The 17016-nt window shown below is 41.2% G+C and overlaps 1 protein-coding gene and 1 pseudogene across 19 annotated transcripts in view; both read left to right on the plus strand.

The window, feature by feature from the left end:
• Cdkl2 (cyclin dependent kinase like 2) overlaps positions 1–17016 on the plus strand; it is a 35371-nt gene that overhangs the window by 1772 nt on the left and 16583 nt on the right. For 10 of the 19 annotated variants that reach the window (XR_005492936.2, XR_005492943.2, XR_005492944.2 and 7 more), the window contains exons 2-7: positions 2060–2258; positions 5893–6087; positions 9770–9948; positions 10346–10458; positions 12601–12746; positions 16195–16283. Coding sequence is in view for 10 of the 19 variants with exons in the window: in XM_063273066.1 (XP_063129136.1) it covers positions 2091–2258; positions 5893–6087; positions 9770–9948; positions 10346–10458; positions 12601–12746; positions 16195–16283 (890 nt within the window). In the remaining 9 variants the exon portion in view is untranslated. Of the gene's footprint in view, positions 1–1369; positions 1479–2059; positions 2259–5892; positions 6088–9769; positions 9949–10345; positions 10459–12600; positions 12747–16194; positions 16284–17016 lie in introns of all 19 variants that reach the window. The other 9 variants (XR_005492939.2, XR_005492940.2, XR_005492937.2 and 6 more) reach the window with 2 other exon arrangements.
• On the plus strand, positions 10465–12594 carry Sec61g-ps2 (Sec61 translocon subunit gamma, pseudogene 2; annotated as a pseudogene).

Genomic DNA, 17016 nt, shown 5'->3' on the forward strand with positions numbered 1-17016 from the left:
TAGTATTTTTACTAGCCTAAAGCTTACTCTTTTATACTGTATATTCAAGGGAAAGTTAAAAACTAAGTTAGTTGGAATCACACTGAAGGTTTTTCCAAATGTAAACTTTTTATTAAAAAGTAATTAAAGGTAAAAAGAAGTTAAAATGTGATTTGTATGGGAAGTCAGCATCTGTGGCACTGTAAATAGGTTTTAGTAGAATCTTATATCCAAACTGGCAATAAAATAGGATTCTTCTGTTCTCCCCATCCATCTTTGCTTTTCTACGCAATCTACATTTATACTATGCAAATCATGGCTGCCAGACGGTGCACTTCCGTGGTAGGAAGAGCATCTATCGGAGGCCGTGGATTAGTGTGCACAGACAGACAGACACACACAGACAGACACACACGTCAGATATTGAAAATGTAATATATACTTTGGATTATAATAACTTTTAGAATAAAAAGAATGGTTATTTTTGTTTGTTTTTCCTCCTTTGCTATGATTCTAGAAGCCACTTTTTACAGTGTGGGAACACATTAGCTTTATATGGCCACCATACTCAATATTAAGAGAGAGGAAAGAAGTGGTTTTTTTCTTCCACAAGTTTGTGATAAGTTTTTTATATGGTCAGGCTCTTAAAAATTCAACTATGAGTCATCATTTGAATATAAACTAATACTTTTTAAAATATAAATGTACCTAATGTTTAAGCCCTCCTAAACCCCTGTTGAAACCAAAGGAGGATCTAGTGCAATATTTTTTTTTAATTCATGCTGGAATTTAAATTCAAAAGTCAGTTTAAAAAAATAAATAAAATTTATGCTGGGCATGGTGGCATATATATACATATATATGTGTGTGTGTATTTATACATAGGTATGGTGTATGTATATATATACATTGGTGTGTGTGTATGCATAGGTATGGTGTGTGTGTGTGTGTGTGTGTGTGAATATGAATACGTGTGGTCTAGGACTGAAACCCATGCTAAGCACACACTTTACCACTAACCACATTCCCAGCCCTAAAATAATTTTTTCTGTATTAAACTATACAATATAAAACACCGGTTGCTGGGTTTTTGTCAATTATTGATAAAATAAGATCCATTTATAATAGACTTTATTCAGAAAATGCCTTCTATCCAGATGGGAAAGAACACTGTCAGTAAGATTTAAGTGATTCAAGTTTAATATAATCAAATCAACATGATGAGAAAAATCTACTAAAAATTCAGTATTAATCCAGTGGTTATGTCATGATAACTTTTTACAATTAAGTTGAAAGTACATAAATTCTTCCAACTTGGATATTTTGAATCTAGTATAAAATTTTTCTAAGGTAGGTTTATTTATTTATTTTTGTTCTGTATTCATGACAGGTTTTTCTCTACACAGCCTCAGCTGTCTTGGAACTGACTATGTAGAGCAGACTGGCCTCAAACTCACAGAGATTTACCTGCCTCTGCCCCCTGGGTGCTAAGATAAAAGGTATGTGCCACCATGGCCAGTAGATTTGTTTATTTTTATTCTATTTGTATGAGTGTATTCTGTGCACATACCTGTGTGCACCATATATATATGCCTGTCCCTGATGCATGTGCCCAGAAGTGGAGGTTGGGTCCCCTGAAACTGGAGCAGCAGACGATTGTGACCCACTGTGGGTGTGCGGGGAACGGAACCCAGGTCCTCTGGAAGAGCAGTAATGCCTTTTTGTTTGTTTGCGTTGTTTTTTGAGATAGGTTTTCTCTGTGTAGCTCTGGCTGTCCTGGAACTTGCTCCATAGACCAGACTGGCATGGAACTCACAGAGATGTTCCTGCCTCTGCCTTGCAAGCGGTGGGATTAATGGCGTGCACTACCACAGTCCAGTGCATTGTCTATTTTTATATTGTATACACATTTTTGAAAGCATAGCTTCCTGTGGGAATGGTAAGGAATTGTGTCATCGTAGATTGTAGTGAACGCAGTGACCGCTGACAAGGGAAACAGTCTCACAAGAGCGAGTTGTCTGGGAGAGTGGAGGGAATGGACACACTCAGCGCTGTTAATGCCGTGCTTTGGTTTCTACAGCAAGAAAAATTCCTACTGGTTTTGAAGCAAAATGGAAAAGTATGAGAACCTAGGATTGGTTGGAGAGGGGAGTTACGGAATGGTGATGAAGTGTAGGAACAAAGACAGTGGAAGAATTGTGGCCATTAAGAAGTTCTTAGAGAGCGATGACGATAAAATGGTTAAGAAGATCGCTATGCGAGAAATCAAGTTACTAAAGGTAAGAGCGTGCATTGAGCCGAAAAGGGAAGTCGCTTCTTGTTCAAGACTGTTGCATTTGAAGGAAAACATTACTGTGGTGTGTGTGTGTGACTGTGTGTGTGTGTACATTTGTGTGTGTGGTGTGTGTGTATGTATGTATGTGTGACAGTATATTGTGTGAGTATATGTGGTTATATGTGTATGCATGTTCACATGCGTGCACACACATGCAGATGGGGGTGCACATGTACATGTAGAGACCAGAGGACAAACTTAGCATTACTACTCAGGTGCTGGCCACCCAGGGACTTGCCAAGTAGAGTAGACTGGCTTGCCAGTGAGCCCTAGTCTTGATGCCTTTCCCTCCCCCCACACGATCTCACACCTGGCTTTTCCTGTGGGTTCTGGAACTTGCGCTTTGTGGATTAGCTGTTCCCCTAGACCATGTTTTTATATTTGTCTCGTTATAAGAAGATCCGGGCTTGGTGTGGATGTCTGTAGACACAGCTCTAGGGGAACAGAGGCAAGTGGGTCTCTGCAAGCTGGAAGCCAGCCTGGTCTGCATAACAGCTTCCATGCCAGCCAGGGGTACATTGAGAAACCCTCTCTCCAGCCCCACTTCTGGTCTTATTAATGTATACTTTCACATCAATATGTTTGTTTGAGCATTTTATAAGCATCCAGTTACCTTTTAATCTTGTTTGTTTATTAATCTCTGTGTGGTGGGATGTAAGTGCATGCCTTATGAACAGAGAGCTGGTGTTTTGTGTCATCAGCCATGTTTAGTGTTTCACACTATAAAGCTTCCTGCATTGTCATCTCTTGTTGTCTTTGTTGAATGTGGAGTGTGAGAATGAGGAGGCCCCCACACCCTTCACAGACTCATGCTTATCCTGAGTGTCCTCTAAAACCCCCTGTTCAGGCTGGCCTCTTGGTTCTATAACAGGATGGGTGTTAACCTTACACCCTGGAGAAGAGCTTAGAACATAGACCTTTTCAACACAGGGTTCTCCCATGGTATAAAACTCCCCATGGAGGGAGTGAGAAGCCAGAAGCTCACCCATGGTGAGAGAGTTCTCTGCCTAGGACTTTGAGTGAGGGACTCCAGCTGGAATGCCGTTAGGACTTCCCTAGCCCCTTCTGCTGGATGCTGTAAATACATTGTTTGATGGTGCTCTGCAGTCTATGTGCTGTTGGCTGTTTACTTGGAAGCATCACTGAAGAGGGACCTTCTGCCTTTCCAGAACTCTCAACTGGGAACTCCAGTTGGCTGCCTTAACTGGGTCTCCGCAGTCAGTTTCTGCTGGATGTTGTAAGCACCTCATTTGAAGATGTCTTGCTCCCCGTTGCCTGCCTTCTGATGATTCCTTCCTTTATTTTGGCTTGCTGTATCCTAATAGACCCACTCATTCTAAACCAGTCATTCTCCACAGAACACACACAGTACTGTGACTCATATATTTAGATTTCTCTTTGTTAGTTTCCTGTTGACTTCTATCGTCTCTCCAATTCTTTTTTTTTTTATCATTTATTCGTTTTCCAGTCTTTTGGAAATCACAGTAAAGTTACTTAACTTACTAATACCCCAAATTGCTGCTTTTGCAGTATAGACTCTTAGACATTTTAGCTGTACTTTCTGTGGGTGTTCTCCAGAGAAGACACGAGTTGAAGTCAACAGAAAGTCTTTGTTAGCCAGCTGGCAACTACACTGAGTGTTCAGGAGCCCAGCGCAGCCCTGAGCCTTTCTCAGGTGAGCTTTTAAGCACAAAGAACATGTCCTGAGTTGACATAATTCAGTTAACAAGAACAGCCAGAAGCAGAACTACAGAAGCCACAGAAGCAGAAGCCACAGAAGCAAGTTTAGTAGTAAGACAGTTTCCTATAACTGTGGACTTGCTTGGATCAGGCCTTTGTTTTAGTTTTGGCAGATGGTGCTGTCCACACGCACCACGCTTAGTCTTACAGCCTACATGGCACTTGCCCTAGGGGATTAGCCGTGCAAGGTCTGGGGCCTGTGACAGTGCTCACCCCTCTGTCTTGTCCCTCCCCTTACAAGAGATGGGTGTTATTACCTTCGTGGAATCTGGTTGTCTGCACTGTTAAATGTTTACAGTCGGCATGCTGGGATATATTTAAGATCTATCTTTTGCATCACTCTTCTGTGTTTCCTCTGTTTCTCGGCTGCTTCCCTGCTATCAGTTGTCTTGCTTTAAAACAAATTCTTTAGCCAGTCAGGGTAGCTTACACGTATAATCCCAGCGCACGGGAGGCTGATCCAAGAGGATTGAGGCTACTTGGATTTCTGCCTAAAAAGAAAACTGAAAGTAAAGAAGTGAATCTTTTATTTTCTTTAAAGCATATTATGTTAGCAAGGAATGCTCCTCATTTTTGTCAGTCTGAAAAAATACTTTTGTTTTTAACAGACTATATCCACAGAAAACAGAATTATTAGAGTTCATTACATTATGTTCAAAATTTGATTCCACTCTTCGCCTGTCTCTCAGTGTTCCATGAGAAGCTAGCTGTCTGTCTTACTGGACTTTGAAAAATAAAGATTTATAGCCAGATATGGTAGCACATGCTTTTGATGCCAGCATTTCAGAGGCAGAGGCAGAAGCAGATGGAATTCTCTGAGTTTGAGGCCAGCCTTTGAATTGAGTCCCAGGATAGCCAGACCTATACTATACTATACTATACTATACTATACTATACTATACTATACTATACTATACTATACTAGAGAGACTGTCTCAAAAAAATAAAAAATAAACCAAAACGTGCACTTTCTGTTTCATAGCCGTGATGCCCATATTTCAATAAGGTTTGTTCCTATATGAAATTGATAAATTTCCCATGTTCAAAATTGTCCCCCTTTTTTTTACTTAAATACAATTTGATTAAGCACAGTTATTGGGTCACATAATCTCTTGATTTCTTCCTTTTACACTGTTTTATATTTAGGGAGCGTCAACCTGCCGTTTGTCCTACTCTTTTCATATATACAGCATCGTTGAACAGACTTCGGGATAATCACCCCCTCCTGTCTGTCCTTCCTTCCCTCCCTTCCTCTTTTGTGCTAGATGAACCCAGGGCCTCGCTCATGCTAGGCCAGGCCTCTCTTACTGAGCTGCACTCTCAGCCCCTTGAATGTTTTAAATTTTATGGTAAGGTGGTACTTTTGGAGCATCCATTAGTAAGAGGTTCAGTGGGAGGTGGACAGGAGTTTGTTGGGGACCAGAAATCCGTTATGGTTTGTGATCATTTCTTTCTATCCTAGGGCTGACTGTAGGATTGAATTCTGTTAGTCTCAATTTCTCTCAATTTGTACTTTTTGAGTTTTTCCTAATGAAATTCTTTATTTTGTCTGATAGATTCTTTAGCAAGCGTCTCTGTGTGGCTTTACTCGGCCTGCCTTTCCTTGTTAGTCCTGAGTGCCGTCTGCTTTGTAATTTTAAGAACCAGCTTTACCATGCTCTCTGAGAGGAGAAGGAACGACATGCTCTTTTGACTGTTATTCTTGAACTTGAGCATACTTTACAATGAGCATTGTTTATGCGTTTTGTTTACATGTTTTTCTTACACTAATACCTTTTAAATGATAGCTAATTGCTCATAACTTGATCTAAAATTATTCTACATATTTTTAATGACAGCAACTGCGGCATGAAAATTTGGTGAACCTGTTGGAAGTGTGTAAGAAAAAGAAGCGTTGGTACTTAGTCTTTGAATTTGTTGACCACACGATTCTTGATGACTTGAAACTCTTCCCAAATGGACTAGACTATCAAGTAGTTCAAAAGTATTTGTTTCAGATCATTAATGGAATTGGATTTTGCCATAGTCACAATGTAAGTATTAGTTATGATGCTTAATTTGCCAATCCTTTACTGTATATAAGTTAAGATGTGACTTAGTTTAATGAGATATTTATTTCAGTAATATAAGAAATTAAATTTGGTATAGCTAATTTTCACATGTCACAATGGAAAGTTGAGAGGTACACAATAGCTAGTCTCATTAGCTGTATTACACACTTAAGAGTTTCCTGTTCTTACTTTACAAGCGTGGGCACTAAGTTTTATAATCTGGGTTTGTCCATTAACTTATTAATCTCTAGTACTTACATATTTTAAAGTAAATTGCAAACATCAGTGCCCTTTTTGTACATCAGTTGATTGATTGCATGTGTGCACAGGTCACAGTGCACATGTTAAAGTACAACTTGCAGGAGTCAGTTCCCTCTACCACGTAAGTCCTGGGGATTGGACTTAGATTTTTATGCTTGGTGGCAAGTGCCTTTACCCACTGAGCCATCTCTCCAGCTCCCCCACCCCTGAATACTAAAACACTAAATACTTCACTTTAAACTAGACTTAAATATCTGTTCCTTGATTATTTTTTGTTCTTTTTAACATAACATTTTCTGATTTGGCAATTTTGAAGTAATGAGTTTTGATAAATATGTATACAAAGGAGTCTGTATTTTTCTGACTTGTGTTTTGTTTGTTTTTGTTTTTTGTTTTTTGTTTTTGCCTACTTGTAGAGTATGAGTGTGAAAACCTCTGCTCTCCTCATCTAGCCTGTATCAACAGTGTTTGTTAGTTTTGTCTTTTGAACACTATAGAAAAGCACCTCCAGGAAAAGCAACACCCTCAAAGCATAATGAGCAACTCAATATACACTTGGCCAGTTTTACAAAATACTTTCTGTGACCCCCTCTTGTGATGCAGTCATCACGAGCGATAGTGGCATGTAGTTTGAAAGCTGCAGGTAATCTGCGGATAGTGCTTGCCTCCTGTGCACAGCCCCGGCTGCTCCTCAGCACAACAGCCAAGTGTGGAGGCGCACGGTAGGCATCTCAGTCCTTGGGCTACCTCCCAAGCAACAGAAGCCATCCTGGGCTGAGTGGCAACCTGAAGCCAGCTACGTGTGAGACTCTGTCAACAGAAACCTAAGTAGGGGCTACAGAGATGGCCTCACGAATCTTCCCAAGAACCTGTGTTGGGTTTCTGGCACTCACACCTGGTGGCTCAAAACTACCCCGTATCCAGCTTCAGGAGATGTCACTGATAGCACTCACACACGACACACACTCACTCAGAAACATAAACAGCCATCAGTAAGAGGAGAAGTGTGTGCCACCACCTAAACGTTCGGGTGTTTGCGCTTTTCCCACTTACTGTCTTCAGTTTTCATGGCCTTATTGTCTCCTCCCGCTACATCGTTATGGTGCAGGGTATAGCTCAGGTGACTATATCTGTGTGTACAGATATAAATTATTCTGTAGAGACATCTAGTTTGGCTCAAACCTAGGGGCCTTTTTCGGTGAGGCCCCTGAAGCAATGATCCAGTCTCAGAAAATTGATGTTTGAGAAATTCAGTTTGACATTGTTTTTATCACAAAGACTACCATTAACCAAGCTCAGGAAACTGAATGCCAGCTGACTAAATCAGAGATAAGATTGTCACAGGAACAGACTGCATAATGTATAATAATAATTTTGACCATGTGGAAACTGGGCCAGTATGAAGTGCTAGCATCTTGGTGATCTTTCTTGCTGCTGTGACATGACATAATGACCTCAGCAACTTCAAGAGGGACAGGGGATTCTGGCTCGCAGTTTGAGATCACAGTGCAGGTAGCAGGGAAGCCATGACGGCCAGCATGTGGGGCAGCAGAGCACGCTGCATGCAGTCAGGCCACAGAGAAAGGAACCTGTGCTCAGCATGATTTCTTCCTTTTATTCAGTCCAGGGCCACAGCCCATGGGACGGAGCCCCCCACGTTCAGGGTAGGTCTCACTCCAGTTACAAGTCTCTGAAAGATGTATTTCCTAGGTGATTCTAAATCCCTCAACAGTCACTACTAGCTGCCACACACATTTCACGGACATTGTGAATCCAAAACAGACAGACAGACAGACAAACCCCAAACCGTACAAGGAACATGATAGAGACTAAGCAGGCTGTACTTAGAAATATATAACAACTATCAATAGAAAGGGGGTCCTAAATTTGAAAGAACAAGGAAGAATATAATGGAAGGGTGGGAGGGAGGAAAGGGCAGGGGAAAGCACGTACTTGTAGTCTCAGAAAAGACAGTTTCTTACCAGTGAGGCTGAAATGCTTAATTATGGGTGGCTAGACTCTTCGTCTCTGTGCTAAGGGTAGGATTATCAATGAAATCAGTATATGGCCGTAGTGTTGGCTTTGTTTGTTTTCTTTCTCTTGTTGGTTTGGCTTGTTTTTTCCAAGACAGGGTTTCTCTGTGTAGACTTGACTGTCCTGGAACTAACTCTTTAGACCAGGCTGTCCTTCAATTCAGAGATCCGCCTACCTCTGCCCGCTGAGTGCTGGCATTAGAGGTGTGCACCAGCACTGCCTGGCCATCAGTGGCTGGCTTTGTGTTGAAGAACATTCCAGTGTATTCTGCTCACATACACTTCTCTTTCCCTTTATTTTTCATTCCCTTAGGAATGATCAGCCCATATTTAACTATCCAGTCTGCCTTTAAAGTGTGGGATTTTAATATTGATGGCTTTTGTGTTCTGAGCATTTCTGTATCTATGCAAAATGTTTGATTTTGTTTGTTTTTTTTTTCTAATTAAACTTGTTTTAATGAATCCCAAAATTCTGGGACAGAGTTTTGGTCGAGTTGTTTTCATTAAAATGTACTGATTTGGGGCTGGAGAGATGGCTCAGCAGAGCACTTAAGAGCACTGGCTGCTCTTCCAGAGGACCAGAGTTCAATTCCCAGCACCCAGATGGCAGCTCACAGCTGTCTGCATCTCCAGTTGCATGGGATCTGACACCTTATATAGACATCTAATGTAAGGCAAAACACCAATGCAAAGAAAGTAAAAATAGATAATTTGAAAAAATGTACGGAGTTTGAACACTAATAACTTAAAACTGCCATGTATGGACCATAAAACATCCTCCTAAGAGTAAGCCAGATTCCAGCTTCCTGTCAGAAGAGTAATCACTCTTCTCTAATCTCTGCAAGCTCTCAAGCTATGTGAGCTTGTGTCAACCCACTTCAGGGTGTAACTGGTTTGGCTTGGACGATCCGGGATACTGGATTCTCTATCCCTTTCTCTCCTCCAACTTGTACCAGTTAGCCTCATTCCAGCCCTCTGCAAGTCTTGGGGTTGTTGTGTGGTACCGTGTTAGAGTATGTAAGATAGTTTATATGGTGTCCAACACACACACGGCCAAGTGTCTGCTGACGTGGGCATATTAAAACCTAGTGCAGAGCTCACCTCCTCTATGAGTTTTCCTTGACTGTCTTAGTTTTCAGCAGTTTATTTCTGAGTCTTGACAGTAGTGAGGGACTGAGAGTTGTCTGTTGGTTAACAATAGCGAGCTTTACTCAGTATCTTTGCTAGTTTAACGAAGCTCGAGACATGAGTGTTCTCAAGCCCTGGAACAATGTTCTATGTGTTGTATTATGGTACTGCTTGTGGCAAGTACCCCAATAAATTATTTTTTTATTTAACATCTTATGCTCTATGGATTCTTTTTGTCTTAGATCATACACAGAGATATAAAACCCGAGAATATATTAGTCTCACAGTCTGGCGTTGTAAAATTATGTGACTTTGGATTCGCACGGACATTGGCGGCTCCTGGGGAGGTTTACACTGACTATGTGGCCACCCGGTGGTACAGAGCTCCAGAACTGCTGGTCGGTGATGTCAAGTACGGCAAGTAAGAGTCAGGAATGACAGGGCATGGACACCGGCGCTTTGAAAGTGGCATGTGTTTGTCATAAATGATCCGCTTAACACTGAAAGGAAGGCCTGGGTTCAGTGTTGGTTACTAAGTGAGTTCTACTGACCCTTAGTGCTTTCTCCTTGAAAATTCTTTAGAAGGTTTACAGTTCCTGTAAGGCTTTTCACAATCTTTCTTCTTTAATATCTCATGGTTGAAGTTTCTGGAAATCTCACTTATTAAAATAGAAGGCTAGAAGTACCTTCAAGTGACAAGACCTACTACCATGCCTTTCAAAACCAAAACTGACAACCTGGTGAAGTACCAAGAAGATGCAGGCCCAGGGCAGAGGTCAGGATGCCATGCCTTTCATCACGTAACTTTTCGTTTGCAGGGCTGTTGATATCTGGGCCATTGGTTGTCTGGTCATTGAGATGCTTATGGGGCAACCACTATTTCCAGGAGAATCCGATATTGATCAGCTGCATCATATTATGACATGTTTAGGTAAGATTATACATCTGTGCTTTAAATTTTACAGGTTTTCTTTCCCTGTGTGTGTCTGTTGTTGTTTAAGTTGCTCACATATTAAAGATAATGCTTATTTTAGGTGAAGGTAGGGAGCAAATAGGAAACACACATGAGCCGGTTCCTAGTTCTTTGGGCTCAGTTCTCTCCTAAGGTACATATCTCAACCCTCTCAAACCGCCAACCCACAAACATGGATCAGGTAGTGTAGTTTGTCGAGCCAGGCCAGCAGTTTGCAAAGGACTCAATTCGGCTAATCTTTGTAATTCTCCTTATGGTTAAAAGATGCACCAAACCTAATAGAAAAGAATTCCAAAAGATCGCCATGGCCACAGCCACGGGGTTTGCTATCATGGGATTCACTGGCTTCTTTGTGAAACAGATCCACATTCCTATTAATAACATTATTGTGGGTGGCTGAGTCCTTTCTCATTGTGGGACTAGTGAACCAATGAGAGAGTGACAAACTCATGAAGTAAAAAGTTGCCTGGGGGGAAAAAAGGAAACACAGACACACACATATGCACAAATCGAACACATACACATATCCACATATACATATGTACATACATACATGCACACATGATACACACACACATACACACACACACACACACACACACACACACACACACATAGACACACAGACCCTCTAGAAAGGCTGATCAGTGTAAGAGAGAAGGAAGTGGTTGTTGAAGATAAGTAAAATTATAAATCTAATGGGAGGAAAATTTAAAAATGCTATTAACAAAGGTTATATTAGCATGCAGTCAGCTAAAGTCACTGCTGATTTTAAAATGTGGCAAAAGTCATAACAAGGCAGTGTAGTGAGAACTCAGAATAAGTCAGAAAATCCTAGTAACCCGGAGCCTGGTTCTGAACCATTCTCACCTCCATCCCCTCGACAGCCAAGATGTCCTCATCACTTTTCCCCTGGGCGGGCGAGCATTTGGTGAGATCCAGTCCTCCTCTTTATCCTCATATTCCAGGAGAAGACGAGAAAACAAAGACAAGATAGCTTAATGTTGCCTTGCATTTGGATTTTAGGTTTTTCTTATGTTTTCTGAGACAAGAGTCTTACTGTGTACCACAAGGTGTCCTCAAACTCTCTCTCCTTCTGCCTAAGCCTCTAAGTCTCCACTGCGTCAGCCTCCCAAAGGCTGTGACCATGGCTGTCATCACCACACCTGTGACCACAGATGTGATACAGATGCTCTGGCATCACCGTGTTCGTGAGCGCAGATGTGCTTCACCATGCCTAGCTAACCAGATTTTTGCCTTTTGTTCTTAGTGCTTTGGATAAAATTCTAAAGCTGGACTCTGAGGCTTACATTTGTTAGATTATGTAATTCACATTCTAAGATAGACTTTAAAATGGAAAAATAGGAGGGCACTTGGGATAATATTTATTTAATTTTAAGTTTTGAGTTTAAGAATTTATGAAGTATATGATTTCTTGTGGTAGAATTTTTATATGACTTGTATCATAGGGAAGAGGGATAAACAGATTTCATCTGTACTGATGCATATATTAACCTTTTCACTATTTCATCAGTATTGTACTTATTTATAGTTTTAGTATAATAAAACGTTTGTAAAATTTAACTTTTTCATTTATACAGATCATGATATAGTAGGTATTAAAATTGAGATAAGGTTAAAATGCTCAAATCTAAACTTAGATATAGGTATACAATCTGTTGAGCAAAAATGAAATTCTTATTTGGAGGAAGACTTACCTAAAGTAGATTCTGTCCGTATAGCTGTATCTTCTTTGCTTTGGGGCAGAATGGAACATTTTACTGGTGGGAGTTGTAGTACTTCATCTAGAGTGGCACAAGATACCTTCACCTGTCATGTCTTCACAATTAATTCTGCTTATAGCTGTATTTAGTTTTTTAGATGAATGTTTCAAAATCAGTGTTCCTCTCCCTGTGCTGTCCTGTGTCAAGACACTGTAAAGACTTCTAAGTGCCACTGTTGACAGGTTTGTCTCCGGTTATTTTGCTGAGAGAATCTTATGCTGTGCTGGCTGTTTTCACCCTTTCCTCTCCACCACCTCTCTCTCCACCATTTCTCTCATCTGTACTGACAAACATCTACACTGTGCTCTCCTCCTAGGTAATTTAATTCCAAGACACCAGGAGCTATTTTATAAAAATCCTGTGTTTGCTGGAGTAAGGTTGCCTGAGATCAAAGACATAGAAGCAGAGCCTCTCGAGAGCCGCTATCCGAAGCTCCCTGAAGTTGTGATCAGTTTAGCAAAGGTAATTGCACTTTCCCTTCCTCTCTGTGATGGGGAATTTGTATAAGATAGAGACTTGGTTCATGTATGTCTCTCACTCTGTTTCTCTCTGTCTCTGTATCTCTCCCTTCCTGCTTTCCAACTTATCTTTTAGGTCAACAATTTCCTCTGGTGTTTTTAAATTTTGTACACTAAGAAAAGGTTTAAATAATTTGTTACATTGCTAGAGGTACTTCAGAATAAAAGCCTTAAGTCTCCTTCCTTTATTTTTGAGATTATTATCATAATATATCATTTCTCCCTTCCCTTTCCTCTCTGAATCTTCCTTGCTCTCTTTCTCTTTGGCATCTTTTTCCATTATTGCTGTGTGTGTGTGTGTGTGTGTGTGTGTGTGTGTGTGTGTGTATGATTTCTAAATATAGCCTGATCAGTCTGTACAGTCTACTCATGTTGTTTTAAGGCTCACCATTTGGTATTGACTAACCAGTTGGTCAGTTGGTGTGCTCTTCCTTGGGGAAAACTGTTTCTCTGGCTCTCCATGTTCCTTAGATGCTTATAGTTCTTTGTGTAGGCTCAAGCTTGCAGAGTCTGAAATTTTCATCTGTCTTAAAATTTCAGAGAACATTTCTAACATGCTCTAAGTTTGAAAACATTCTTATTTAAAAACATAAAAACTGTGTTTTATATGGAAATGAAAACTAAAATAAGAGAAATAAATGTAATTAGGAAAATTAATATGTAGAGCATAAGTTTGTAGGCTCATAATCAGTGCTATTATCCAAACATATTTTGCTTAGATATTGGACTTGTTGAAGCTAATTTACAAATTACTGTTGCTTTTATTTGTATCTAGTTTAGGAAACTCTTGGGGATTTCTACTGCATTAAGTTGTCTCTGAGAGTTGACCCTTTAAGGTTGTTAGTTCAGAACGTCATTGTTACTAATTGTTCAGGGTACTGCAAAACAGTATCCTTAAAATGCAAGGCTCATGCAGCCATTTACTTGATGATTTTTCTGTCTTTAACTCACTAGAAAAGTTTAGATAGGGGCTAGAAAGATGGCTGTCAGCAAAGTGTGTGCCATACCTCGCATAAAAGCCGGGGTGATGGTTGGTGCTGTCAAACTGGAGACGTCTGGAATCATCTGGGAGGAGGGTCTTTTAGCATGTCTAGGGCGACTACAATAGTTGAGGTAAAAAGACCCACTCACCCACTGTGGGTGCCATGATTCCCTAGGCAGGGGTCCTGGGTCATAAGAGTGGAAAAAGCAACTCAAGCTAGCATTTGTTACTTCTTCTAACTGTGCATGTGCGACATCTCCCAACAGTGCCACTCCCCATGGCCGCTTCAAGCTCCTGTTGCCTTGACTTCTCCTTCATGATAGACTGCATCTTGAATTATGAGCTAAAATAAGGACCCTTTCCCTTAAACTGGTTTTTTGTTTTTGGTTTTTGGTTTTTTAATCACAGAAACAGTGAAGGAAACTAAGACACTGGGCATGTCTGTAATCTCCAAGCAGTGCAGGGGTCAGGGAGTTGAGGGCTGGGGAGACAAGGAGATCCCTACCTCAGTTGGTGAGCTCCAGATTCAGTGAGAGACTATCTCAAAGATGCAAGGTGCAGAGTGATTAAAAAAAAAGAAAAAAAAAAGAGCACTGCACATCAGTGTTGGGCCTCCACACACTACAGACACACTCGGAGATAACGATGTTATAGCAAGTTTATAATCCTATAATGCATGTCTTTTTTCCCATTTAATCCTCTAAAAGATTAAAAGTTTTTTTTCTATTTCTTCAGCCTCCCTCCTTTTCCCCTCCCTCCTTCCCTCCCTCCCTCCCTCCCTTCCTTCCTTTCCTTCTCTCAATACAAGGCTTTAGCTGGGAGGTGGTGGCACACACACCACCCAGCACTCCGGAGGCAGAGGCAGGTGGATCTCTGAGTTCAAGGCCAGCCTGGTCTACAGTGTGAGCTCCAGGACAGCCAGGGCTACACAGAGAAGCCCTATCTTGAAAACAAAACAAAAAACAAAACAAAACAAAAAAGTCTTACTATGTAGCTTTGACTGGCATGTAACTCACTATACAGACCAGGCTGGCTCCAATCTGAGTGCGGGCATCAGGGGCTGGAGAGGTGGCTAAGGGGTTAAGAGCACTGGTTGCTCTTCCACAGGCTCTGAGTTCAATGCCAGCAACCATATGGTGGGTCATAAAAATATGTAATATGATCTAATGCTCTCCTCTGGTGAAGAAAGCTACAGTGTACTCACATACATAAACATTTAAATCTAAAGAAACAAATCTTCCAAGTGCCAGTATTAGCAGTGAGTGCTGAATTAAAGGCATGCACCACCACGTCCTGCTATCATTTCTTTGATAATTTAAATTAGGATATTGTCTTGGTTAGGGTTTCATTGCTGTAAAGCGACACCATGACCAAGGCAACTCTATTATAAAGGCAAATATTTAATGGGGACTGACTCACAGCTTCAGAGACTTAGTCCATAATCATCATGCGGGAAGAATGGCAGACAGACATGGTGCTGGAGGAGTGGAGAGATCTGCATCTTGATCCAAAGGCAGCCAGGTGGAGACTGTCTTCTGCAGGCAGAGAAGGGCTTGAGCACTTGGAGTCCTCTACACTGACACACTTCCTCTAGCAAGGCCACATCTCCTAACAGTCACTCCCCATAGGTAAGTGTATTCAAACCACCACAGATGTAAAGACAATCTATAGATGGCTCAGCAGATACAGCAGAAGCCAGCTGACCTGAGTTCAGTCCCTGGGACCTACATGGTGAAAGGAGAAGACCAACGCTGCAGGTGTCCTCTGACGTCCACAAGTGCACTGTGGCTCGTGTGCATGCACACAAGATACACACCCACCTACACACAGACACGTAGCAATGAATGTAATTTTTTAAAAACTAAAAATAGGAAAATCTCTAAGTTGCCATTGGTTGATGTTGTTTTTGTTTGTTTTGTTTTATGTTTTTGTGTTTTTGGAAGAAGGTGTTGTTGTATTACCCAGGCTGGCCTTGAACCTATAGCCCATTCCTCAGTCTCCCAAATGTTGGGAAAACAAGGATGTACTACCACAGCTGACAGTTGCTCTTGTACTTACTCAATCTTCTTTGTTTAAACCCTGCACTCTGTTGAAGGAACCAGTTTGTGTTGTATAACGACCCCTATAGTGGAGTCTGACTTGTTCTGCTGCCTGTATTTTGTATAGACAGATAGTAGAGTTAGAGGCCAGAATCAATTTTTTTTTTCTTGGAAAGACCGCTTCTTAGTAATTTGTGCATTTATTTGCATCTATAGATACTGAATGCCTGCTGGGTCTGTTTTGGGGACATAGAAACCTCTGGTGGCCACTATCATAATTTGTGCCTTATTCTGTTCACTGACTGTAAGGAAGAAACCTAATGTAAGCAGCTATTCTTGAGGAAGACTTTTATGTGTTCTTAATTTTTCAGAAATGCTTGCACATTGATCCAGACAAAAGGCCCTTGTGTGCTGACCTTCTACACCATGATTTCTTTCAAATGGATGGATTTGCTGAGAGGTACAGTGCTGGCCTGAGCTCTGCAGGCTGTAGGGACCAGGGTCAAAGGGCAGGCCCCACAGTCACAGTCTTATTTGTCATTACTCCTTTTGCAGGATGTCAGCCATCTGCTTCCTACTCCATTTGCCTTGGCAGTATGCAGTCCCCAGGTGGTTCCTATGTGTATTAGACGGGAACTGCTGGATTTCAAGAAGCAGACTCTTTTCTGTCTTCATGTGGTGACACCCACTGTTCAGTCAGGCCCCTAATCTCTGTGGTGGTGCTGCGTCTGTGCAGTTGCCATTTCCTGTCGCTGCCTGTGTGTGTCCATGTATGTCTGAATTCATGTATGTGCACACAAATGAAGGTTCTCTTGGGGTCAGAAGAGTTAGAGGTAATGGTGGGCCTCCCGACATGGAGCTGGGAGACTCAGATCTTCTGCGAGAGCAGCATGCATTCATAACTGCTGAGCTGTCTCTCCGGTCCTAACGCTTCATCACTATGCAGATCTCTTAAACAATCTAGCTTAACACAAGACATCTGGATTCTTACATTTGATTTCATATTAACTTGTGAACTTTGTATGTTATTTTTGTTTGTGTGTGTGTGTGTGTGTGTGTGTGTGTGTGTGTGTGTAATAGTCTTTGAGGTAATTTAGTATTCCTTGATTCTAGGTCAAACTTTGATAGTATACCAGAACTTGGCAGTTGTAATTTCTGCCTTCTATCTTTTCCCCCTCTGTTCCTCCTTTCTT

This window comes from Rattus norvegicus, chromosome 14, assembly GCF_036323735.1.
Source record: "Rattus norvegicus strain BN/NHsdMcwi chromosome 14, GRCr8, whole genome shotgun sequence".
Lineage (NCBI taxonomy): Eukaryota > Metazoa > Chordata > Mammalia > Rodentia > Muridae > Rattus > Rattus norvegicus.